General features: G+C 45.4%; 2 protein-coding genes across 3 annotated transcripts in view; one reads left to right on the plus strand and one right to left on the minus strand.

Moving 5' to 3' along the window:
• Positions 1-592: 592 nt before the first annotated feature.
• Positions 593-24,706, minus strand: SLC30A5 (solute carrier family 30 member 5). Of its 2 annotated transcripts, none has more exons than XM_061553431.1 (16): positions 24,406-24,706; positions 16,247-16,369; positions 15,742-15,808; positions 15,553-15,638; positions 14,626-14,713; positions 14,391-14,478; positions 12,911-12,987; positions 12,282-12,452; positions 11,065-11,353; positions 9,537-9,745; positions 6,633-6,790; positions 5,759-5,888; positions 5,378-5,627; positions 4,565-4,791; positions 3,082-3,210; positions 593-1,687 (listed from the first exon to the last, which is right to left on the minus strand). In XM_061553431.1, exons 1-16 carry the CDS (start codon positions 24,459-24,461, stop codon positions 1,517-1,519), a joined length of 2,319 nt encoding a protein of 772 aa, XP_061409415.1. In that variant the 5' UTR covers positions 24,462-24,706; the 3' UTR covers positions 593-1,516. The 2 variants fall into 2 exon arrangements, with proteins under 2 accessions (XP_061409415.1, XP_061409414.1); XM_061553430.1 differs by lacking the exon at positions 24,406-24,706 and adding an exon at positions 17,151-18,050.
• The window catches only part of IPO11 (importin 11), a 93,476-nt gene continuing 86,513 nt past the window's right edge, over positions 19,078-26,040 (plus strand). Inside the window, exons 1-2 of the mRNA XM_061553429.1 lie at positions 19,078-19,261; positions 20,453-20,690. Coding sequence (XP_061409413.1) covers positions 20,553-20,690 — 138 coding nt within the window. The 5' untranslated portion in view covers positions 19,078-19,261; positions 20,453-20,552. The remainder of the gene's footprint in view (positions 19,262-20,452; positions 20,691-26,040) is intronic.

Genomic DNA, 26,040 nt, shown 5'->3' on the forward strand with positions numbered 1-26,040 from the left:
TTTAAAAATAGTTCAGAAAATTCCAGTGTATTAACCGAGTTATTCAATAGCAATTCACATTTATTCCAATCTGAAACCATATACTTTGAATCCAAATTATGTTTTATATACATTCCACAGTTGGCATTTATTTCACCATTTAATTTTAAGGCAATTTTTATTAGTTAACACCGATGGCCAAATCACACCCAAATGTGCCCGATCGCATACATTCTCTCAGATGCCAAGCAGGTTTAATCCTGGATGGGTGCTTTAATGGACGATCACAACTGCATGTATCAGGTGTTGTAGGCAGGTGTGGGGTACAGCAAAATCAATTGCTGTACCATACTATTTCCGTACATGCTCCCCAGATTCAAATTTCACTGGTAAGCGTGGTGACGCACAGTCAATTTGCGCAGCGTTGGGAGTCCCTCGTCAACGCGAGAAGACTGGCAAGATCTAAAACCCAAACAGAGAAGTCAGCAGTTATGTTCACTGTTGTGGCGCATTTAATCACCTAAACTTGCCTCCAGGTTTGGCTGTGATGAATAAACTTCAATACAGTAAAAAAACTCATCACCTGTTTACAATCAGAGCAATACAATAAAAAGCCGGTGAAGTGATCCAACATTTTATTTACACCAGACGGTTCAGCATTTTGATAACCAAACATTAGATAAGAGTAGGATGGTCTATTTTGCACATTAAAATACACGCACATTGGTTAGGGGCGATACCCATATGCAGGCGAGGACAAACACAGACTCTTGTGTAACAGCAACGCTTAGCAAGGTTTGGGGGTAAAAACAATTCTTAGCGTTCCCGTGGACCATTGTGGACTTCTCGGTGAAGGCGCCATGGCATTACTGCGCGGTTAATCGTAGAAACCCTTTAGTTGCGCTTGAAGAAATTTGAGCGGAACTGTTGAGTGAGCTGCAGCTTTCTTGGCATTGCCCTTGGCTTGTTTGGTTAACACTCGAGTTCGCAATTGGGGAAGGTCGTGAATTCAAATGGCAGTCAGGGGTCACACACTGGGTTCACCGTCACCACTGGGACGATAAAATAAATATCACCTCTAGGCATGTAACGATTCGTCAAACATAGTTTCTTGCACTCACAGAACATGCATTAAATCCTGTGCGTGAGAACAAGTTATTGTCAACTTGCAACTGGTTCACGTGATTTCTGCAGCCACTAGAGGTGCTACAATCACCATGATGTAAAAAAAAAAGATCCTGAATTAAATTGTGATCTTCATAAAATTGCAAGGCAGGCAAATCGTTACATGCCTAATCACTGTGACGCGATAAATGAACAGCATTTGCCCTGTGGATAAACTTGACTCCCACCATAGGAATGTGGAATTTATAACGTTAGCTCAAGTGCTGCCAATGGAGATAAGAGCGCCCCCCAAAATGCCCGCGCTCCCCACAAACCAACGTTCGTTTGAGCCGGGAAAGCCACTTCGACGTTGTCGCTGCATCCTGCAACGAGAGACATCCCCCCCCTCCTTCCCAAGAACTTTCATCACATGTCACATGATGGTGGTTCCGTCCTTGAGTGTGCCCAGGGCATCCATCTGCTGCGTGAGCGCGATGACTTCGCGGTAGCCGGCGCCCAGGCCGGACATGTGCTGGAAGTACTCCTCCTTCTCCACCTGCACCGTCATGTTCGACACCCCGCACTCCTTGAAGACGGCCGTCACCTGCAACACAGCGCGACGTGCATCGTGCAGCACAAACATGTGTCCCCCGTTAGCCTTCCTTGGGTGGATAGAGCCTCGGTGAGGGCCACCCAAAAGCAAACCAACATCATAATTTGTATGTATGTTTGTTGAACCTTTTTCACACCGTACATAGCCAACCGTGCTAATCGGAGGTGTTAGGGGAAGGACAACAAACTTAACACAAAAATAAATTTTAAAGAAATGAGTTTTCAATGTAGATTATTTAAAAGTGCATATAGCTCCAGTGGCTTCCCAATTTCAGAAGAGCGTTCCAGGTGGCCGCAGAAGCGCATCTGAAAGTGTGCGATGCGGTGACCGTCTTTGTTCGATGGTTCGCCAAAATCCGCTGCGAGGATGACCGGAGCTTGTGTGATGAATGATGCTCTTTGTCGAGATCAGCAAGCTATTATGGCTAATTTGTAGCAAGCACTTTGTGTGTAATGAGTGCGACCTTAGAATGTATTTGTCCGGCAAAGGTTTCATTAAAATGTTGATTCGATATTTTTAAATAAAAAGGTTCTTCTTTCTTCACCTCCTTGACAGATGTTTGTAATGTTGAAAGACCCCCAAAGGCTTTGGAACATGGGCGTACAATTACGTGGAACATAACGTTCTTGGACCATAGGGCAGCCCCCCCATGGTAGAAGGGAGTGGGAAGCACAGAGAAGGATATTGACCTGGCAAGAACAAAAAAACTTAACCCCTCCCCCAATTATAAATCGCGTTTGTTATTGCTCACATGGGTGCCACCCATGTCTCAGATCTTTGACATTCCTGTACAATGATAATGGCACAATAATGGCACAATAAACTTTTTGAAGTGACAATAATTGCAAGTTTAAAGGCTGACTCACTTACCGAAGAGACTGCGATAACCTATGATTTTGGTTCATATTTGAAAAACACATCAATAATGAGTTTACGAGCAAATGGGGTGAATGTCAAAGCACTGGGCCTGCATTTGCCTATATCTTGAGCTTTCAATCCATCCAGCACGATATACACACGGTTTTCAAATGTACAAGTGGAATGAGTTTATAGTCTAAGCACATTCTCCAATGACTGTATGTAAAAAATATGTGTTTTTTATTTAGCATATTCCAGTTCTGAGCATGAATGTTGGTTTGATTGCTAAGTGAAGAACACTCTTCGGAGGGCATATAAAAGTGTCCCTCTAGCATTACGTATTGTGTGATGTCCTTTTCCTGGGTCCTCTCACACACTGCTCATAGTGAGATTCAAATTAGACACTTCTCTAATCTCATGAATGACTGCGATGGAATAAAATCAAAGTAAAATATCAAAATAAGAAAAACAGTCAAGTGTAAGCGACATGCAGAAAAAAGTTGGAACTGTAGCAGCAGGAGTTGTACCTGCTGCACGACCCGCTGCTCCACGACTCCCACCTGCACCTGCACGTGTAATGTGCCCGCCACAACTGCAGCCGAGTGCCTCCAGAAGTAGGGGTTACGGTAGGAGAGCACGCCGTCCACGTTCAGCACCTGCCGGAGACAGACATACGTGCGCACACGATATCAGCTGTACGAGACCTGACAATAATACCGATAAACCATTCGGTAGGGTTGTAAATGATTTGTCAATTAAATTGCATTGTACTGGTAGGAACCTCCTGGTTACACCAGCCCACAGGGGATTATTGTCTCCGTCGTGCAGGGAGGGGCTGGGTGGGGAGGGGAGGGTGGGGAGGGGCTGGGTGGGGAGGGTGGGGAGGGGCTGGGTGGGGAGGGTGGGGGCTGGGTGGGGGTGGGAGGGGTGGGGCTGGGTGGGGAGGGGCTGGTCACTCCGTGGTGCCCTTATAAAACTCAACGTTTAACCTACTCACGCCGGCTTGTGCCCGCCCTCACAGTCGGGCATATTTGCGGAATACACCACGCCGCCGTTGACCCTGGCCATTGACCGAGCAACCCAACGTTCTTACCAGCTCCCTCCGCAGGAATGTGTTCTATATATATTTCAAAAAGGGAAATTTGTGAATGTGTGTCTGTTCGAAATGTTTAGCATACTTCTCAAAATGCAACAAACTTCAAATTTGGCGTGTGAGTAGCTTCCAGACTGTACACAATGCAAAAAGTATAAAAATAGACTTTTGTATTTTCCGGGGGGGGGGGGGGGGGGGGGCGCAATAATGGATATATTTTGCACGGCAAGTGAGCGGTGACGTCTCATCTGTGATGTCACCCGCATGCGGAAGCGTTACGCAGTGTGCCTGCTGACGTCACGCATCCCCCCCCCACCCTCCGCGTAGGCCGTGTGTTAATCCAAGACAAGAATCCAAGTCTCGGGGGAAGCCGGGTAGTAAAGCTAGTTATTAATAAAAATTGGCGTGTGTAAGAATTGACTATTTGATTTATGTGCTATGTTACGGTGTGTAGTGGGTGATTAGCGCACTTCAATACGAACCTGATGACGACCCGAATTTAATTCCTGGAGTTGGCTGAAATCCAAAACGGTCATGGGGCCCCCTAACTTACCAACCCGCACTAGCTAGCGTGGTGAAGTATGGTCAAACAACTCCCAAAATGACACGCCATGGGGAGGCCTTAATCCAGCAGTAGACTGACGAGATAATTATAAAGAGGTTACGCCATAAACAATTCCTTTGACTCCAGCAGTCCAACTAGTTGAATTCAATTTACAGCAAAGCATAGCTTTAGTTGACTATTAAACGTGCAATTTCTCCAGGGCAAACGGGCTGGAGGGGACTAGGGGCCCAGCTAAGCAGGGGGAAATCAGACAGCTGGGAGGGGTTGGGGAGTGGATGGGGGGGGGGCATTTAAATCATTGCACCAGGGCCCACCATAACAACCGCACTCTGCTCCCACTGTCACTCCGAACCTTGTTGAGGCCGTTGGCGAGCTCGCGTTCGCACTCTGGGGGGCAACGGAGGACGAGCACACGGCACGAGTCTCGCAGCAGTGGCACCACGCTCAGGAAGATGAGCACCGAGATGAACAGCGAGCAGATGGGGTCAGCGGCCAGCCACCCGAACTGCCTGATGAGCAGCGACGAGACGATGACGCCCACGCTGCCCAGTGTGTCGGCGAGGACGTGCAGGAATACGCCTTTGACGACAGCGGCAACGTTCAGAATCAGAATGTTTATTTATACTGGAGGAATTCGATGAGCTATGAAGCTCTTTGTCACCGATGTCCAGCAAGGGACGGTCAGAACGTTCCAACAACAAAAAACACGATAGGAGTACAAAGTATAGGAAAGGTAAACAAATCACTTAAAAATATATAAATAAAACTAAACTATGTTTTATCTTACAAGATAAAGCCCACTGAGCTGTTAACTTGTTTTCCAGAAGCGACCTGGCCACAAATGACAGCTCAACAAAGTGGCTTATCACGTGGAATTTTATAGCAGCAAAATAACCTAAATAATCAGGTGGTCGGCATAACCCAAAACATAAAAAAATAACATACGTGGATTATTACGTGATGTTTTACAACACATGTTCGTCCTCCGAAGCATTAGATCAGTGATCACATTATCCACCCCCTCCCCCCCCCTCAGCCAAAGGCTGATAGGCTGCGATGAAACCACGGGGCTCAGACAGCAGCTCTGCCTCACAATGTAGGTATTAAGCAGGGCCGTTAGGACAACTATGGCAAGTGTGCACTCTTCGCCACGACGTCCACGCACCTCTCATATTGGCGTTGAGGCCACCACCAATACCACCGCCGCCGCCGCCACTCTGCCCATGCGAGTGGCCATGGCCGTGACTGTGCCCGTGCCCGTGGTCCGAGTGGGCATGGCCGTGGTGCTCCGAGTGCGAGTGACCGTGCTCCTGGTGGCCCGAGCAGCCTCCGGCGCGGCCGTGGGCGTGGCTGTGCGCGTGGCTGAAGGCGCAGATGCCCACCAGGTTGACCAGGAGCCCAGCCACCGAGACGGGCTGTGACGCGCAGGTAAAACAAACGGACGTGAGACGTGAGTTGTATGTGCGAACCTTGGTGGGGGGGGGGGGGGGGGGGGAGCGTTGACGAACAAGTGGCGCGCCACCGACTGCAGCGATCGCGCACGTACGGTGAGCATGTCTGTGTTGATGTGCGGGGGGTCGACGAGGCGCCCGATCGACTCCAGAAACACGAAGAAGGCGATGACCATGAGGAAGAGGCCGTTCACGAACCCCGACAGGATCTCCACTCGTCCATAGCTGCATGACGGCAGTGAAAGCCCATGTGAGGACACGGACGGTGCATTTTATCACGCAAAACACAAATTGGTTTTGTTAAAACATTTTGACCAGAACATTTAAAAAATGTTACACTATCTCCCCACATGGGTTATGATTTGAAACATATTGAGTATGCGTTTTTCAATTACCCACCACCCAATGATTTGAGGAATTGTCATAAATAATTTGAAAAATCTATTTTTATCCTGTCTGTACTGTCTGCCTATTTTGTCGTGACATTCGTCCCCATTGAGAGATTATTTGGGCACCGCAGTGGCGAGATTTTCACTCCTTCGCCTGGCATTCAGGGTTTGAACCCGACCCTGACACCTGCTTTTTTGGAGTTTGCATGTTCTCCCTGTCATTGCATAGATTTTTCACCAGGCGTTTAAAGTAATCGACTACTATACATTTCCACATAAGCCACTTCGTTGAGCAATCATTTGTGGCTTCTGAAAAAAGAGCTTTAAAACTCAGTGGGCCTTACCTGGTAAAATAAACGGTAAATATTTCACCCGAGCTTTTGAACAAGTAGCTTTAAGTCTATGGAACAATTTTTCCGGTATCAAGATGAAAAAAATATGCTTTAACCCTATTCTTTTTTCACATTCTGAAAGTCATGCCACCTTGGGCAGAGCTCATTTTCGCTTTGGTTTGTGGCCTATGTGCACCGGCCATGATGTTGTTGAGGTGGCGCTTGCTTGCCTGCTTGCTGTGCCTCACCCATAAGAGAAGATGCGAGTGGGCTTCCAGCGTGTCATGAGGGCTGCGAAGAGGCCCAGCACAAGTGCCGAGCAGTCAAACAGCATGTGGAAGCCGTCCGATATGAGGCCCAGGCTGTTGGTCCACACTCCGTAAAACAGCTCTACAAAGGTGAACATCTGCCAGTGGAGAATAATGAATCATGTAAAATATTAATTTCCGACAAGTTTTCGAGAGCCTTGAGACTCATTTTCAGGAGGGTCCTGCAATGGAGACAAGACAATTTGGATTCGTATAGCATCTAGACGCGAATCAAGATGCTGCACAAATGCCAATATTTTTGATAGAAGCAGTCAGTTGTAGGCAGAGGCAAAGATAAAGATCTTGAGCCTAGATTTCAATGGAGGCAGGGAGTCAACAGCACAGATGGTTTGGGGAATTGAGTTTTAAACTGCGAGGGCAGCAGAAGAATTATCCAAATGAGAATTGGATAATTCCATCTTACGGAATATTTAGCTTCACGTAGGAAGAAACCAAAGTACTTAAATAAAACCTATCAAGCACATGTGGGAATAACAGGGGAGAGTACAAACCACTGCACCATCGCTCCCCCCATACACACACTCGCAAACATTCCCCATACGGTTATACAGAATGCTGGAACAATGCTGTTGGCGAGCATCTATTAAAGCCGGAACCGCAGACAGCGGAGTGGTGTGACTGCCACCATGCGCGGCCGGCTTTGCCTCCAAAGTGATGAAATTAAAACACACCCCACACTAGATGCTCATTTAAGGCCGAGTCGACCAAGGTGTAGTCCCAGGTGACCGGTCCAGATATCCGTCACCAATGTTAGCAATGACTGGGAACCGAACTTAGATTACCAGGTTCATAGTGTGGTGCACTAATCACTGCTCCATCACTCAACCAAGCACACACACACACAAAAGCCTGCTGTAATAGTGCATCGTATGCACTCACACCATAAGCTATGCTCTTTCACTAATCCTCCATGCTCTGTAAATCCACTGGCTCTCTTTTGGCCGGAGCAGCATCGGATTAGAGGGGAGGGGGGTATTGTACTGTACTGCGGCAACATAACACTGAGTGGTAGCTCTAAGAGGAACATGAATTGAAAAATACTTACGTACAATTTATAGATTCTGTAAAGCGTCTTGGAATAAGGCGCTAGATAAATATAGATGAGATACTCAACAAGTTTGCCATCAGCATTGTTAATACTATCCTTAACAGTGCTAACACTACCAGGGTGATTGTATTGTCTCATCCGTACGGTGTTTCACCACCATACGACTGGGGGTCAAAACCCTTCCCTTTCTGCTTATTGTCACCCACTGCTCTGCTGAGGAATTCCCTCCCCTTATCTCTTTTATTTTTTCCAAGATGTTTAAAATCTTGCTCCATTCAACGAACGTGCCGTTGGTTGCTGGGCGCTTGGTGTTTTAGGCCTTTGGGCCCTGGGCTCAGTAACCGTGGGAAGTAACACATTACATACATAAAAGCACCATCATCATGATCATCAAAAGTGCTAACAGCATCATCGTATTCCATTGTGACACGATGTGTCCATCAACAGTGCCATCACCTCTATTATAATTCACAGCATTAACACCTTCAACCAGTCGTGGGTTGCTCATTGCAGATGAAACACCATTATCAGTGTCACCTACCACCTTTGCTGTGAACAATGTTACTGCCCTCATTACGAGTGTAAACATATACTTCTTTAATGGGAATAAACATCAATTGATATTGTTAACATCTTCATCAGTAAGTTTTATTAACACCTTGATCGTCAAACGGTCTTAACATCGCTAATGACAAAGAAACCGGGTTCTTTAGGTATATTTGTGCTCGAAATGCACCTTGCCAATGCAGTCCCTTGTATCAGATATCTTGGTTGAACTGATAACCCCCCCACCCCAAGAAGCCATTGGTATTTTAAACCAACCAATTGGCCTAGCCTTCCTGCCACATTCCCCTTGGAACCAAGCATGAAAATGACATCAAATCATCGATTCAAATCTTGATAGTCACGGACCATGCATCAATTAATGTGAGAAAAGATGATTTTCTATACATGCAAAATACATGCTAACATTACATGTAGGCTGTGGCTCATGAAGACGAACATGTCAACAGAAGAAACTAGAGGGTAAGACTGGAACAAGACATTACTTTCTTGCACAGAAACACGACCAAGAAATTGTAACACTTCATCAAATCGCTGGGCTGGGTGGGGGTGGGTAGGTGAGTGATGTGTAGAGAATCATGCCAAGCGGGGCTTCATTTCTGCTGGGTCTGTCCAAGGTTGACCACCCAGAAAATATGACCATGCTCGGCACACTATATCCACTATACACCTGGCTATGTATTGCCGTGGCTATTAATCACGTGCCTATTCTAGTCTGCCTCTGATAAGCACCTCCCATTAGCACGGTTTGCTATGTACGATGCGAAAGAAGTTCAACATACAAACATACAGAGCACGAGCGGTCTGGACGGAACATTTTAACACGTAGGCTTTCGCGACCAATATTATTCATACTATAGGTTTTTGGGTCAGATCGCATTATTTATGAATGTGTCGTAACCCTCCACCACCCGATACGGCCATTCTTGCCCGATGAAGCTGATTGTAATTATCAGCGACACGTCGTACTACTCAAATTTTAAAATGCTGTTGATTCTCTCTACAGCACACCGGTGGGCTAAAGAAGTAAATGATTTGGTCCTTTGAAAAACGTGACACATTTTTTACTGTTTGGCCGTGTCGGGTGGTGGAGGGTTACGACACATTTATAAATAACGCGATCTGACCAAAAAACCTATATTATGGACGGAACATATTTGGTGGGGAAATTCCAGCCCCTGCTGACCGACTCGCCGACTTGTCACACGTACCAGATTGAGGCAGAGGAAGTAGAAGATCTGGCGAGAGTCGTACTCCTCCAGGATCTGCTTGAGGCAGTCCTTGATGAAGCGTGGCAGGGAGTGCGACGTGTGCTGCAGGGCATCCCCCATGAAGTTGTAGAGCGGCGTGCCCTCGGGGGAGTAGCCCACGAAGCTGCCCTTCTGCCCCCGCTTGCTCGGCGACGACAGGATGGCGGTGGCTGCGCCAGACGGTGGCACCGCGGGCATGTCAGTCGGTGACCAAACGCAAAAGGGCAGAGGTCACAAGGCAATGGACAATTCGTGAGTGTGGACGCTTGCCTTTGGGAGATTCTCTCAATGTACATTCCACTGCTGGATGAGGGCCTCCCCACACCGCGCAGGTCATAAGGGTTATTTGGACCATACTTCACCGCACTGGTCAGCGGGGAGCATATATGTAGGAGTTTTGTACTGGTAGGAACCTCCTGGTTACACCAGCCCACAGGGGATTATTGTGTCGGTCCGTCCGTCGTGCATCCAAAAATGGGAGGGGTGGGGCTGGGTGGAGAGGGGAGGGTGGGGAAGGGCTGGGTGGGGAGGTGCTGGGTGGGGAGGGGAGGGTGGGGAGGGGCTGGGTGGGAGGGGTGGGGCTGGGTGTGGAGGGGCTGGTCACCCCGTGGTGCCCTTATAAAACTCAACGTTTAACCTACTCACGCCGGCTTGTGCCCGCCCTCAGTCAGCCATATTTGCGGAATACACCACGCCGCCGTTGACCCTGGCCATTGGCCGAGCAACCCAACGTTCCTACCAGCTCCCTCCGCAGGAATGTGTTACGTGTCATACCCAAGAATCAGCTTGCATTACTTTCAACCTGGACATCTTCTCTAATCCATGTTTCTCTGTCACTCAATGTAATTCCAAGCATGCTTCTTTGTGCACTTTTCATTTTTTGTTTCTTGTGAACGATATGCTGTAGCAGACAGGACGGGCCGATTCATTCATCATCATCAATCTAAATCTGAGCAGCCCTACTGAAGAAGGGCACCCATACCAATCAGTTACTCGGAGAGACGCCAGTCAAATTGCGTTCCCTTCAACCCGTACTAACCAGCATTGTGAGGTATGGTCAAATCCACCCCCCCAACCTGAACCCATGACCGATGCACTTAAACCAAGGCAGTATCGTGAGAGGTAGCAGTAGATTGACCATGGCTGAGGATGACGATAATGTATGTATGAATGTTGAACTTCTTTCGAACCGTACGTAGCCAACCGTGCTCGTCGGAGGTGCGGGGGAAGGACAACAAACTAAACACAAAAAGCAGCTCTAAAGAAATTAGTTTTCAATATAGATTTAAAAGTGCATAGCTCTAGTGGCTTACTAATATCGGAAAGAAGTGTTCCAGATGGCTGCAGAAGCGCATTCGAATGCATGCAATGCAGTGACTGTATTTGTTCGATGGCGAGCCAAAGCTGCCGCTGCGAGAATGACCGTAAAAATTAATCTATAATAACGAATCCAAAATAACAACCTAGTCCATCCCAAATAAGCGCCCACCTATGAGGAAGAAGGTGGCGCTGACGGCCACGCCTCCAGACAGTACGTGCTCCGTGTCGCCAGGGCCTGCGGGCCGCTCAAAGGGCCGCAGCGTGTCGGCGAGCGGGTGCCCCCAGAGCCATGCGAGTGCCAGCGCGCACGGCACCAGGAAGACGGCGCTGAGACGGGTGCAGCGCGCGTTCTCCAACTTGGCGACGCACACCGCGTCCGCGTAGTAGTCCAGCACGCACACGGTGAACACCACCACCAGCAGTGGCCACAGCAGCTGGCTCCACGAGCCGACCTTGTTCTGCGGCGGCGGGGGGTGGAGGGAAGCCCACGCGGGAATGTCCACGGTAACGTGTTAAGTGTGTGTACGGGTCTCTTTTGTTAATACACTGCCGGGCTGTCACGCTTAGCGACCAAAAGGGGAAGAAAAAGGGGGCAAAGGCGAAAATGCAACACCGTGGGTTATAATGTACAGCCATTTTGTCAGTCTGAGCCCCACTACCGATACGACATGCGGAAGCACTGATGCGGTCGTGGACCGACTTGGTTTTTAACCTATTAACAATTACAGGACTCCTCTTATCAGCCTATTAGCCGCAATTTTTTAAGAAAAGCTGGAGTCGCAAGGCAAATTCGTCACGATTATCCACGGGTTATTCGCATTTTTACCTCGCAAATTAGTGGAGTAAAATTGTGAAACAATAAGATTCGCAACTTGGGTCCCCCACATTACCGTTAATAAGAGGAGTAATCCCGTACATGCCTAATAACCCAGGTTTCCATTGCATGACATAGGACTTCTTCACAATTCTGGCTAATTACCTGATGAAGCTGGTTGTAATCACCAACAAAATGTCATACTCGAATCGTAAATGTTATGGGTTTACTTTCCAACACACCGGTGTGCTGAAGTAGTAACTATTTGGCACGTTTTGTTTACGTGACAAACCTTGCTGATTGGCTGTATCGTATAGTGGCAAGTTTAACAACACATTTATATTTACACAGTCTCACCCAAAAAAAACCTTTATTATAGATATTGGTTGCGAAAGCCTACGTGTTAAACTGCATGAGATAGTTAACCTTCCCGATCTCTCGTCTGTTTTAGTACAAGACAATTACATGTCCAAACAACTTAACAGTGGCTACAGCAAGAAACCATCACTCCAGCAAATGAGAGGGACACAATACTGACGTGAACAGCGCTGTTGACATCATCGCAGTCGTACCTCCGTGGTGGATGACAGCACGAGCGCCCAGGGCAGCAGCAGGCCGGCCGACACCAACGTGGAGAGGGCGTTGAGGCGCTTGCTGCCCCCCACCTCTATCGAGAGCTTGCGCGAGGCCACGTGGTAGCCGACCTTGAGCAGCAGCGTCAGCACCAGCAGCAGCACCCCACCCTGTGCACAACCGTGTTCACACTCAATGTTACCACCACTGCCAGGGGGTGTTACAAAAAGGGGGCAAGACAATGAGTGAGATTCATATCAACCGGATGTGCCACACTAATTACACCCACAAATATGCAGGGGATAACGCCTGTGATCCAGAAATGTGGAGGGCGTTAATTGTTGGTGGATCGTAGAGATTTGTAAAACTCCTAACCTTGCCAGGCTGAGAGGTGGCGATTACATGGCAAAATGGTAAATATGTTTGTGTACCTCTCTGTATGGGCCTTTTGAGTGGATTTTCTCTGGCCACTCCCATTTGTTAAGCAATTGGCCAAACACCAGAATGGACCAGCAGTCTTCAGAAAATACTTGAGACTGAAGTTTTTTTTTGTTATAGGTAAATGACATATTTTTATTACGTATTTTTAGCCTTCCATTATTAGACTGCAGCAAAGCAACTCAATTACCTTGTGATCTGCCAGACCCAGAAGAGAAATGGCAGTATGCAGCGCATGGGTCAAGGCACTGTCGTGATGGTCTTCAGCTGTGTACAGCTTAAGGAAAAGAAACATCTTCCAAGAAGTCACATCGTCAACAACATAACATGCTTAAGGCTTATTAATAAACGAAAAAAACACATTCCTGCGGAGGGAGCTGGTAAGAACGTTGGATTGCTCGGTCAACGGCGGCGTGGTGTATTCCGCAAATATGGCCGACTATGAGGGCGGGCACAAGCCGACGTGAGTAGGTTAAACGTTGAGTTTTATAAGGGCACCACGGGGTGACCAGCCCCTCCCCACCCAGCCCCTCCCCACCCTCCCATCCCCACCCAGCCCCTCCCCACCCTCCCCTCTCCACGCAGCCCCACCCTTCCCATTTTTGATGCACGACGGACGGACACAATAATCCCCCATGGGCTGATGGAACCAGGTGGTTCCTACCAGTATAAATTTTAAACATTATCCAAGTAAATATTTACATGGTGAAAAATGATCTCGGCCAAAGTAAACACTCATTAAAATGAAACATTAATCGGCTGAAAACATCTTCAGAGGACTGCAGAGCTTGGGCAATTGTTGGCACCAGCTCACCACCGAGATGCTGCCTTCCAGCTTGTCTTTGGATCCTCAGTGATTGCGAGATGCAATTTTAACGAACGACGCATAAAACTAAACGTTATTATCGTTGTTAAAAATGGCAACAAGTAAAGGAAGCAGTGAAGCTGGCGCAACACAATAACAGTTGGAAAGATCTTATATGGCCCCATCATCTCTAAAATACAACAGAAGGGAAATAAAGATGAGTTAATATAGCTTTACATCAGAAGGGAAGTGGGGCATTGCATTACAAACCTGCCATTGTGCATTCTATAAAACTATTTATTTTATTTTATCAGGTAAGGCCCACTCAGCTATAAAGCTCTTTTTCAGAAGCGACCTGGCCATAATTGATAGCTCAACGAAGTGGCTTATCACGTGGAAAAGTATGGCACCTATAATTAGCACGGTTGGCTACATACGGTGTAAAAGAAGTTCAATATACGTACATACACAACAGCCAAATGCTCTAAATTCATGTTTCGAAATGTGAAGGGAAACCCGGAGAACCTGGAAAAAATCCATGCGACCACAGGGAGAACATGCAAACTCCAAATATACAGGAGTCAGGGTCGGGATCGAACCCACGACCTCCTCTATACCAGGCGAGGTAGTTAACATCTCGCCACCGTGGCGCCCCAATTCAATTCCTGGTCATGGCTAACATCAGCGGGGAGCGATACCCGAACCAGTCCTGGGCCACCCCTTCACCAACAGCAACTTCTGAGCATGGCAAAGACAAAACAAACCCCATAGCCAAGACAGTATGCAAAGGCCTTCATCTAGCAGCGGATTTACAATGGGCTGCACACAATACAAAAACACACACAAAGGCTTTGCAAAAGGATACGATGCTCTGCAATTTTAGCCATGAGGTCATCGTTGTCGAACAATAACAGGCAGATGACGCCGATGATGAATAATACAGATCCTCTGGTCTGTGGAAATAAGGAAAATTACATGACTAAAATCCTCAGCTCTCTGGACCTCACGAATTACACACATTATTTGCATCTGTACTGGAAAACAATTAAATAGAAATTGCTTTTGTCAGAGACAACGACAGCAACTGCATGGCTTTTAACCTTAGCAGGGCTCCCGGTGGAGCTTGTGAAGAGAGTGGTGAGCAGCGATAGCACCAGGAGGTCACTGTGTTCAAACAGCAAAATGGTCCTGCGAAAACAACATAAATAATATTTAACAAAAACTTTTTTAAAAACACGTTTTTATGAAATGTACTAGTGATGGCAGAACTCCACGACTCCAGCAAGTGACCCCGAAGCTTGCCTTAACGTAAGGGACCGTGATGATTTACAGCCAACATCAGTTGAGCGTGGACAATTAGACCCAAGCCGAAACATAACATATAAAAAATAATTTTTAAAAATATCTATTTTTTATGATAGAATATAGTATTGTCATCAGTATGACATAAGTATACCAAGTTTGCAGTCGATACCACATTGGGAAGTGGGTTAAAATTGAGTTACAAGATTTGAGGATACAACGACAACAACAACAGACAGAGTGAGTTAAAAGAAAGCGTGTAAAAAGTACATCATTGTAAAATAAAATACTAAAAAGGGAATTGACCAAACATCTCACTTGACATACCTTTCCTTAAAATGAGTCACAAGACTTTAAAAAGGAAACAAATAATTATATTATATTATTTACAAAAAATAATGTGGTCAATTACCTATTTAATCCCACTCACCACTGTTAAGCTTTAGCAGTCTAAATGGCGGGGAGTTGATCAGCGACGTTTATATGTTCATGTCGAGGTTGGTAAGTGAGCAAGTGGATGGCTTCAGCGCATCCTGGTAAATATCTTAAAGTCTACCAGCGAATTATTGAAACGGGTAGTGGTGTTACTATGTGCTCCATGATTTTAGATTGATGACTAGTCATATGCCATGGGATGATTTTATATAACCACATAATGTTGAATAACAGATTTAAGTAGAATTGCTATCTTTGCTTTTTGTAAAGTGACATCTAAAAGCACTCACCTCAAGGGTCCACAAAGTGCAAGGCCGTAAAACCACAGCAGCGACACGACACAACCAAAGAATGCGTTTCGGACAATCTTCACCCACTGTAGAGGAAAAACATGTTAACAATTTCGCTATGGTATATCTTAAACATAACCCAGACCTTTTTAAATTAACGTGCAGGATCGAAACATGTTGTTTACACACCTGTCTCCGAGTGATCCTTTTGCCAGAAGAGAACGGCTTTTGGAAGAACAGCAAAAAAGCTGCAGACCTGAAATTACAATTCCTTATTTACTTATCAGTGGAAATCAATATTAAGGTTAATTGCACTAGCTTCTGTGTCTAATCTTAGGTGTCAACATAAAATCCAGCTGGAAGAACAGTGGCTAGAGCACACAACTCCAAAACTGAAGGCCAACAAGTTCAAATCCCAGTTCACACTTGACTCAGCGCCTATCCTGGAGCGACTAAAACCATTACCATTTTGTGAAAGGTCAAAAGTTGTACGCCCACCTGGATACAATAATTTCTGCAAAGCACATTATGTGGTTCCACCAGTGACTCAGGAATTTAATCTAAAGACGAACACCAGCCCACACTCTTCTGAGTAGAACCACTCTGACATTTGCAGCTGCAGAGCGATGTATTAATCAAATGTGACGGCAAATTCACGAACAGCGGTGAAGTACGCATGTCTGCAGACACTCACCCGAACTTGACCAAGAACACAAACTGGACAATGTTGACCACCCTCAGCAGGTCGTAGGCTTCGAAGAGGCCAATACATTTCAACAACTTCGCAATGGCCAACAACACGATGTACCTTGCCACCCTGAAGGTTCAAAAGACAATAGGAAAAATCACAGCTTGTTATTTCACCAGAAATTCGTCCATCGTAGCGCAGGGCATCCCAAAAATGTGTGCACCACACCATTGCTCGTTTGTGCTGGGAAACATTTTCACCAGTGCGTCTCTCCATTGACAACTGAGAAAAATACAATGCGTTTCCTTAGATGAGGGTGGGGGATCATTTTCATCGCTGAGAGAACATAACTTTTAAAAACCTTTGACAGACCACACATTAACAAACGCCTCATTCAAATGTCGCTACAAGAGACCCTTGCAGCAACATGTCACTGCGTACACTAAGATTATAAAAAAAACAATGTTTCCACGTTGAAGATATTCCAAGTACTGTAAGCAAATAAAGTGCGGCTATGGTGCTTACAGAGACAGATACGTTTCATGTGTGGGCCGTTTCAAAGTGGAAAGACTCGTGTAGGCACCAACAGACCGTAAAAATTTAAGTATCTGGGCCATGAGGCAAAGGGTCCTGTCCCATTCCTTAGAATTGTGCTAACGATTACAGAAATGATGGTAGCTCACGCCTGTAATGCAATGTTTTGGATGCAATGTTTGGGCTGCAAGTTGCCCAAAGTGGGCCAGATTTTCAGACACGCCAAAGGGTTCGGCTGTGTGGACAATTTCGTTTTTTGCGTGGTCAGTTTTCTACCTTCAGTTGCAACCGATACACAAAACATCCAAATGCAGCAATCTACCAAGTACCCATACCAAGATCAATATCTGATAACCATACGACAACGCGGACTTACCCAGAATTGTGGTTGCTCCCAATCGACCCCAGCTTGCCGCTGGAAATCACGTTACTGCTGTATTTTTCTTCCATGGTCGCTTCGTATTAAGATGTCGAGAATCGTAAATATGTATTATGCTTGTAAATATTGTAATATATTCTAAAATAGTTGTGCTTTCTCACGTTTGTTACGCTCCTGGTTTACGTTTCAGCGACGATCGCTCTCAGTGAACCACTTAATATTTGAGGTCTCCTCTGCAATAGACCATCTCAATTGGACCTCACTTCGTACATGTGCAGTATATACACACACACAAATATATGCACCATTTAGGTATATGTAAATATATTCTAATACATGTGCGTACGTGTATTTATGTAATTCAGTACGTATATGGATTCTAATGCAACACGGATACGCTGTCAAACTACTTCACTACGTTTATCAATCATCTTGTGGGGACACAGCACTAACAAAAATGTGAACAATTTATTAATATGGGAAAACGCGAGTTATGGTGACAATTGTCAAACATTATTTAACATTACAACATAGCGACGCTGCTATTAAGGTGCCACTTAAATGAGAAATGTACACTGAAGAAACCAACGAGATCATTTATTTTGTCGCGACACCCAATTTCTAAATCGTATTAATTCGCCTCAAATACTTTAAAGTCTTAGACGTTTAACACTGGCAGAGGCGGTGCCTCTGTGTGCTGCTAACCACATCCCGTGACTTCTTTGAAGCGCAACGGATGCGAGCCACCGACCGAGACGATATCAACAACAACAACGAGTATGCGTGAGAACTGCGACTATTTACCTTAATTGTTTTAAACTATTTAAATGTCCCTGTTTACCGGGTACAGTGCGCGGAGCCGCGCGTATAGGCCCCGCTCGGAGGAAGCAACGTAGCGCACGCCGAGTGCCTTTTTCGCACGCGCAGATTCACGACGGTCGCGACAACTTATACATTAACATCTTATACATTAAAAAAAACATAATACGGCAAACCCCCCCACCCCCCAAAAAATGTAATAACGATGCGACATTATAACTGCTATAGGTAGAAACGCGCCTGTGGAACAAAAACATAAAAACATTTTTTAATGTCATTTATTTTCAGGAGGTGGCACGAATCTGCGCGCTCGGCAACCGCCGCCGCTCATCGAGACTCGGCAGCGCCACTCGACGCGGCGTTTCCCGCCAAATCGAGCGGGTGGCGAGCGCTGCGCAGGCGCCATCTTACTGTAGTTTTTATAGCAGCCAAATATTAAAAAAATAATCACAATATGAGTGCAAAGTATATGGAAGGTAAATAAATCACTTAAATATGTAAATAAATACTCTTTGGTTATTTCGGTAAAGTCACGTAGGTATAAAATAAAAAGAATAAAGCAAATAAAACTAAACAATTTGTTGGTTATCATATCAGGTAAAGCCCACTGGAGGTTATTAACTGTTAGACGCGACCTGGCCACAAATGATAGCATCAACAAAGTGGCTTAAATTTCGATTTAAAGCTTTCGTGACTGCAGGGATTCATCTTCTTGGTTCTTTCGGTAGACTCACGTAGAAGTGAAGTAATAAAATAATAAAAATAATTGTATTTTATAATGTTTTTATTTTATTATTTCCCTTCTACGTGACTTTACCAAAAGAACCAAGAAGATGAAAGTGGCTTAAATCGTGTGGAAATTAAAATGTTATTGTAACCAAGTCGCTTCTGAAAAAAAAGAGACCTACACAGCTCAATGGGCCTTACCTGTTACAAAAATGTAAAAAAGAAAATTCAACGCAAAAAGTGTAGTTTTTAATTACAGATTAGTGGGGTTTGTTAGACAAGTTAAAAACCCCTACGTAAGATGGCCGCTGTAGCGTCTCCTGCACGTGCACAGGCAGCAATCGAGCGTGTTGTGGATTCCCATCGCTTCGTCGCAACGGGCAAGAGGCGGCGTGGTTGGTGGTGGGATCGCAAAAAAAAAACGTGAGAGCCATGCCGGGACTGGACGAGGCTACTGCTGCTGCTGCTGCTCTCGGTTAAACGCAACGAAGTGAGAAGAATCGCTCGAATTGAACGTCAGCGATAATGGAATGAACTCGCTCGGTGGACGTTGATCGTCACAGGTGAGAGAAGCTCGGACGAGGGAGTTTGAGGAGCTGCTGCTGCTGCTGCCCGGGGTGGGGGGAGCAGAGAGGAGAGGATGATGATGATGGAAGAACCCCGGGGGAGATTGTTTGGGCGGTGTCGCAGTGAGAAGAGGAACTCACGCGGCCGACGTTGATTGTAATTCCCGCTGCTCTGCCCGTCTCGGAGGCTGCTTCGTGAGCGCCGATCACACGCAGAGCTCTGGGTCTCTGTCCTTATCAATGTGCTCCCACAAAGTCCTCTTCGTTGGGCTCTGTATTCGTCTATATTAAGTGGGCCGCGTGTTGTGGCCTCGTATGTGGGGCCGGCCCCGTGTTGTCTGGCCTCAATGATGGCATCTCTTTAAACGGGGGTGGGCCCCCCATGTTTCTCTCGTCTCTCTGCAATGCGCTGTTTAAATGGGACCGATGGAATCTGGGCCACGTTAAAATTGTCCCTTTTAACAGGGTCCCGGATTTTATGTGCTCCCAAAATGTCTTTTTAAAGGAACTCATAAAAATGTGCCCAATGTCCCTCTGGTTTGCTATTAAATAGGCCCTATGTCATCTCGTATTTGCCTCTTAGTTTTTGGACATTTACCAGACAATGTCAGAACGACATCCATATTCATGATGCCTCTGGGGCCGATACTGTACTTTTTCAATTTTCCAGCTGTTGAAGATGTGGTCTTCACGTTCTCTTGATCACTTTTTCATGGGCCCCTATCTTAAATCTAACACATTGTGCCGGTGGCAATGGTACGATTTATACGATGCAACATTTCAACTTCTCCGACCTATTACATCAAGCCACAGCAGAATGAAAAAGCTACCCCTTGAAGAATTTATGGGGTTAAATGTGTTTTATTTAATTATTTTCGTTTTCTTTTGTAATCCCAGTTTTTTCTTAGGTGTCCTATCATGAGACAAAGTATCGCTTTGTATCTCTCAACCCTTTCAATCGGAGAACGGCCCATGGAAGCGGATATCACAGAGCTACCTCTGAGATCACCGCAATAAGCTCCAGTTCGCACAGTAGGGGGCAGCAACTTCCCACTGCATATGAGAGTAATGATAGTCGCATCACATTCAAACCAATATTTTCATTTCCAGCTGTAATGTAGTCAGGTGTTTTCTTTAACGTGTGGATCATTAACAATCTTGAACTCCTGTACCCCTTCCCACCCATAGCTCGTTTTGGAGCGGTTTGAAGTCTCTGGACGTTCGACTCGGCGGAGAGAGTGACACATCGCGCAGAGCGCCTGCTCGCGACGCAGAGAGAAGCAGGGCCATGGAGCTGGCGAGTGCGAGCGTCGTGGTGATCCAGACCCTGACGCGCGCCACCAACCAGGATGCCAGCGTGCTCAAACCGGCGGAGGAGCAGCTCCGCCAGTGGGAGATCCAGCCTGGCTTCTACAGCGTCCTGCTGGTGAGCACTGGCGCCAGCTGTGACGCCGACTTAAAGCCATGGATGCACGAGAGCCAGTGTGAATTCTGACTGGAATTGCGTCAGGATTGTAATTGATTAAAATTCGGAATGTAATTGTAAATTTGTAGAAGAATGCTGCATAAATTGTCATCATATTTGACCCCGGGTCTGTTGTACACAAAGCAACCGTTGCCTTCGATGGTAACCAGAAATGTATTCGCTCCAAGCAACTGTGGCAACTTGGTATAGCAATGCCGTAGAGCGTGATTCTTCAACTATGTTTTCAGGCAGGCTGAATAATAAAACTGGTATGTCCTGGCAGGCCACGTATCGACATCTGAACATCTCTGCTAATATTGATTTCTACAGCTCTGTCATCTTAATCGTTGTTTATCTCTTTCATCTCGCTTGTCTCTATGCGAGCCAATTCCCTTGGTAAGCCATAGCTTTGTGGTCCACTTCAAGGGCAGTTGGGGACCACATCTTGCTTTGCGCTGCAAGTTTTAGAGCCCTGGCATAGAGTGATGGAGTTGTCTGAAGACTGCTTGATGACCAATGAGCATTTCATAGTTGTTAACCTCTTGTGACCTGATATAAAGTTTAACACTTTCATTTATTATGAAAGTTTCCAGTAGAATTGCCCACTAGGTGGCGTAGCAATCATATTTAACTACTGTAGATTTGGGCAACTGAAATTCCTATCATAGAAAATGTTGCAGAAACCATTGCTCTCATTGTTTGCCCGAACATGTACCCCGTGTGTAGTGGGCCTTTTGGTCCTTTTTTGTGGTTCAAATAACTATTACATTTCTATTCAAATATGTTATTTAGATTTTTTTTAATTTTACATGGGATTGAATGTAGTATGCTGGTCTGGCCTGTGAGCTCAGTGATAGAGTGGCTTTCAGTCAGAAGGTTGCGAGTTCAAATTCTGGTTGGGTGTTCATTCAGTCCATCATTCCTCAGAGGTTGACAAATTGAGAACCACATTGTGGAAAAATCAATAGTGGTTGTCCAATGGAGAGACTTCCCCCCTCCATAGAAATGTGTAATTTCCACCATTCTCTCTGGACTCTAAATAGGAGATGAACGCTGAAAATATCTGACTTTTGTCAGTTGTCATCTGAACGAATTGGACCGAGTAGAAGTATAAGGATTTGGGTAAGACCTGCTCAATTCACGTGATAACGCAAGTAACTTGGAAAATTATGGAAACGCCACTTTTTTTTTAACTAGCTTGTGTTGTCCATCATCTTCAGTTCTGGAATAACTGGTGAACTTGCGTGCATTTGAGTCTACTCTACTTGGCTGTTCAACCAAATTGGAATTTCTGGTACTCAGCCTCCTGTAGCGATCACTCGCTGTTTGATGTTTTCGAGTTAAGAGGTGTTACGGACATCCATATGTCTATCTGGTGCTTTGACGGGCGACTGAAGCCTGCTCCCATTGTGTCTGATTTAAGACGATGATTGATAGTATTACGACATTTAGGTTCAAATTGAAAATGCCACGTTTTTAAATTGTGTTTTTTTTTGTATGGCCGATTTTGTGGTGATGCACGGGGGCCTTTTGCGATAAGATGTCTTATACAAAACACGAGTGGTGGGGATTAAGATGGTGTCAGAAAAATCATTGGCATTTTTTAAAAGAAGAAAGCAAGTCAGTTTGGCGACATCTCACCGCGGCTTATCTCACAAACAGCTGCTCGGGGCCACCGCAGCCCTATTGCCACCATGCTGTGTGTGTAATTATTGATCGCTGTCCATATGAAATACACGGTCTTTTGGGAGGAAATCGCTTTTATGAAGGGACCCACAATGGTCTTTTTGCAGCCCACTGCTTGCAAGTATCAGCACTGTTCTGCTACTGTGTGGATTTCCTTCATCGGTGGATGCATTGCATTGACCCCGCACTGTGCTGCCATGCTGCGCGTTTGCTGTGGAACAACATCGCTGACGGTTCGCGGCCTAATTTGTGTGGCAGTTAAGCAAGAGGGAGTGCTGCCCAGTGACTGGTATGGGGCTTTCTATCCGCCACTTATTGTTCGATTCGATAAGTGAATAAGTGTTTTGTGCCATCCGCCTTTGAGCCTTCCAGGTCTGTGTTTTCTAGATGATGGCAAAATTTTTTTTTAAATACAGTAAAACCTTGGATTGCGCGTAACTTGGTCTGCGAGTGTTTTGCAAGAAGAGCAAACATTTTCTATAAATTTTAACTTGATAAACGAGCGAGGTCTTGCAATACGAGTAGTAAGTATACGCTTTGTCTGCCGAGCGTCACGTGATCACAACTGAGCCAATAGTTCTTCTCTCTCTCTATTGCTGCGGGATTGTGGGTAATCGTCTCCCATGCTCGGTTTCAGTCGGCGTGCCTCACTCGTATAGTCAACATCCGTGCGAGCGTATACTGTTTACTATAGTGTTGTGACCACCACGTGTGTGTGTGCGAAAAGCATTTTTTTATTCTGTGTCCAAGTGTAGTGACTGTTCTTTAGTAACTGTACTGCAACAATGCTTTTTGCCTCCTCAAAAGGAGGCAAAAGCAAGTGTCATTGGACAGGTTCCTTGTTAAAGTCGCACAAAAAGATTCCAGTGAGCCAACAGATTGCAGTGATTCCGTTAGTGACAGTGAAAGTCGTCCTACACATTAACCCTCCTCCTCCTCTCCTCTCTCTCGCCTCCCTCACACCAGCCACGATTAAATGTAATTAATACATTTGATTCCTTTATGTTAAATAGAAATAATAAAAATATTAAAAGGTATTTTTTATTAATCATTTTTACATGAATATTTTTGGGTTGTGGAACGAATCATCTGAGTTTCCGTGATTTCTTATGGGGAAATTCGCTTTGATATACGAGTGCTTTGGATTACAAACACGTTTCCGGAACGAATTATGCTCGCAATCCAAGGTTTTACTGTATATAAAACCGGGAGAGAAACTGCTGTCTAGCGCAATAATTTAATTATTTCTTACGATCACAATCCATGAGGGCCCTATTAGATTTTTCACAATTTTTTTTAAGCAAATCATGTTTGGCAGTGATAAAAAAAAATGCAAACCACATGCATTATCAACATTGACTCACATCAAATAATATAATAGGATAACATTTTGACATGCAGTATCTTTTATAATTGGTTCTGCTCCAAAGAAAAATCATTGCTCATAACATAAGCTTTGTGATGTCTTTTTTTAAATCGTATCAAGGCAGTGCTCACATCAGCTTATGATGTACTGTATATATTTTTAGTATAGAGCCAGTATCTTTAAAATGTCAGTTATTGACAAATTTTGTGTTTTTGGTCACTGTAGTTTTGTGATCAAACATACACACGATTCATATGTGGAATTGATGCCAATTTTTCTATCGTGTTTCCACTCATGGGGAGATGACAAAAATATAAATGAATGAAAGTGGATTGTAAGTGTTACGGTGAAGCTTACATGGGTTTTTTCCCCCTATAAAACCCCTCAAATATGCTTTCTCATTGAAATACTTTCCATGTGAGGATGAAGATGAAATCACTCCCTTTCTGTCAGGACAGACAGTGAGTCCAACCGGTCAGTCTCCAAATTGTAGTGCAACTCTGCACTTGAGGCTGAAACTCGAATTTAAACACCCATGGTCTCAGTTGTGCTAGCTCTGTGTCGCTGACCTCCGAGCCCACCCGGTCACAGAAAAACAGTAATACGTCTTCAACGACTACTCACCCTGCTCTCGTCGTGACAATGAATGAATGTCGGCAGGTGATAGTCTCAAGTTCCATCTTGAGTGTCTCAGCATAGCTTTTGATGCACGGCAGGTATCAGGAGATACTTTACATTTCCCGTGTCTTTCTTGGAATTTCAACTCAAACTAATAAATCATTGCTCACCAGCCTCCCCATCAGCAACTCGGGAACGGTAATGCACTCGTGTTTAAATTTTAGCCGGCTGCGTGCTACGTTTACTTTGTTTAGATTGACACGTTTGATTCAGATGTAACGCCTCGCTCGGGTTGATAATACCACACGTTGCCCCCTGTTGTGCCTTCGGACTACCACGTCATGGGTCCAAAAGTTCAGTTTGTTTTTCTAACGGGGAACTGCAGGTGTTCCGACGGCTCTTGCACAAACCATTTCACGCGTGTTCACCCCAGTGGTGTCCCGTATTTGGCACTGGTCCCGGGACCCATTCACCCCCTCCCCCCGGCCTTTTGTAACCCTGTGTTTGGGCCCCTCCAGCCCATGGGCCTCAGCATTCCGGGTGGATTCAATTAGCCGTTTAAAGTTTCGGCTCCATCACGCTTGCATGAAGCGTTCAATCAATAGTCTAGTCGATTTTTTTTTAATTGTTGTGAATGTAGTGGCCTCTAGTGGCTGGAGGTGGGGGGGGGTCACACAAACAAATGACAGAAATTACATATTCCTATGGCAGGTATCTCCATATGACAAGCACTGTTGACATATGTACAGAGTGGTACTCATTTTAATTGACCCCGTTCGGTGTGATGGGCTGAGTCAACCCCCGAACATGGTTTTACCTCGAAACATTCTGATTGTGAGCCTGGTAACTCTACCGCTGATCCATGTGGCCGGATTCTATGTAATTACCGCATACGTTGGCTTATTAATAATGTAGACAGCTGCCACGTGTTACGTGCGAGTGCTGTCTGAACGTTTCAGCATTTGAAATCAACGTTGGTTTTACTCCAGGTGGCAGCACCGTTCCACCTGCGAGCGTGTTCGCTCCCTACACGTTTATATGACCATAGGATGGCGCTCGCGAACCGATGCAATGACTCCTCACCCTAAAGGAAGATGTCATAAACTCGCACAGATAGCCATAGATTTGCACAGCTAACCATAGACTCGCACAGAAACTCACAGACTCACAACAGAGACATATCTTTCATTGTCTGGCTTGGAACGTAACACTATTGTCAGGAATGAAATGCTTATCAGCATTGAAGAAAATTGCATGTTGCAAAGTATTGTTTAATTGATGCGTATGCGTGGTTTTTCTTCCTTGTTTTCATCATAGTTGTGACGATCAATAGACTGTAGGTGGAACGTGTGCAATTGACCGATGGGCTGACTGCCATTTGAGATCTCTGCCTCATTATCGTTAACGCAATTTAGCAATTCATTACACAGACTGCTTAATATTCATTGATGTAGAATGCAATTTACTGTGCGCTACATTATGAAAACACAAATTGCATCTGGCTTATTTTTTAAAGTACGTAAACTCATTCCCTGTTTTTTTTTATTCTCGCGTGTGGCTGAGTGTAAAACAGTCAAAGTAATTTAGCTTTCAAGGTCCAGTTTATTGAGCCAATTAATGGCGTTTGTGGAGGCCACGTGC

Source organism: Lethenteron reissneri, chromosome 18, assembly GCF_015708825.2.
Source record: "Lethenteron reissneri isolate LAM-NWPU_2019-01 chromosome 18, ASM1570882v1, whole genome shotgun sequence".
In the NCBI taxonomy this organism is placed as follows: domain Eukaryota; kingdom Metazoa; phylum Chordata; class Hyperoartia; order Petromyzontiformes; family Petromyzontidae; genus Lethenteron; species Lethenteron reissneri.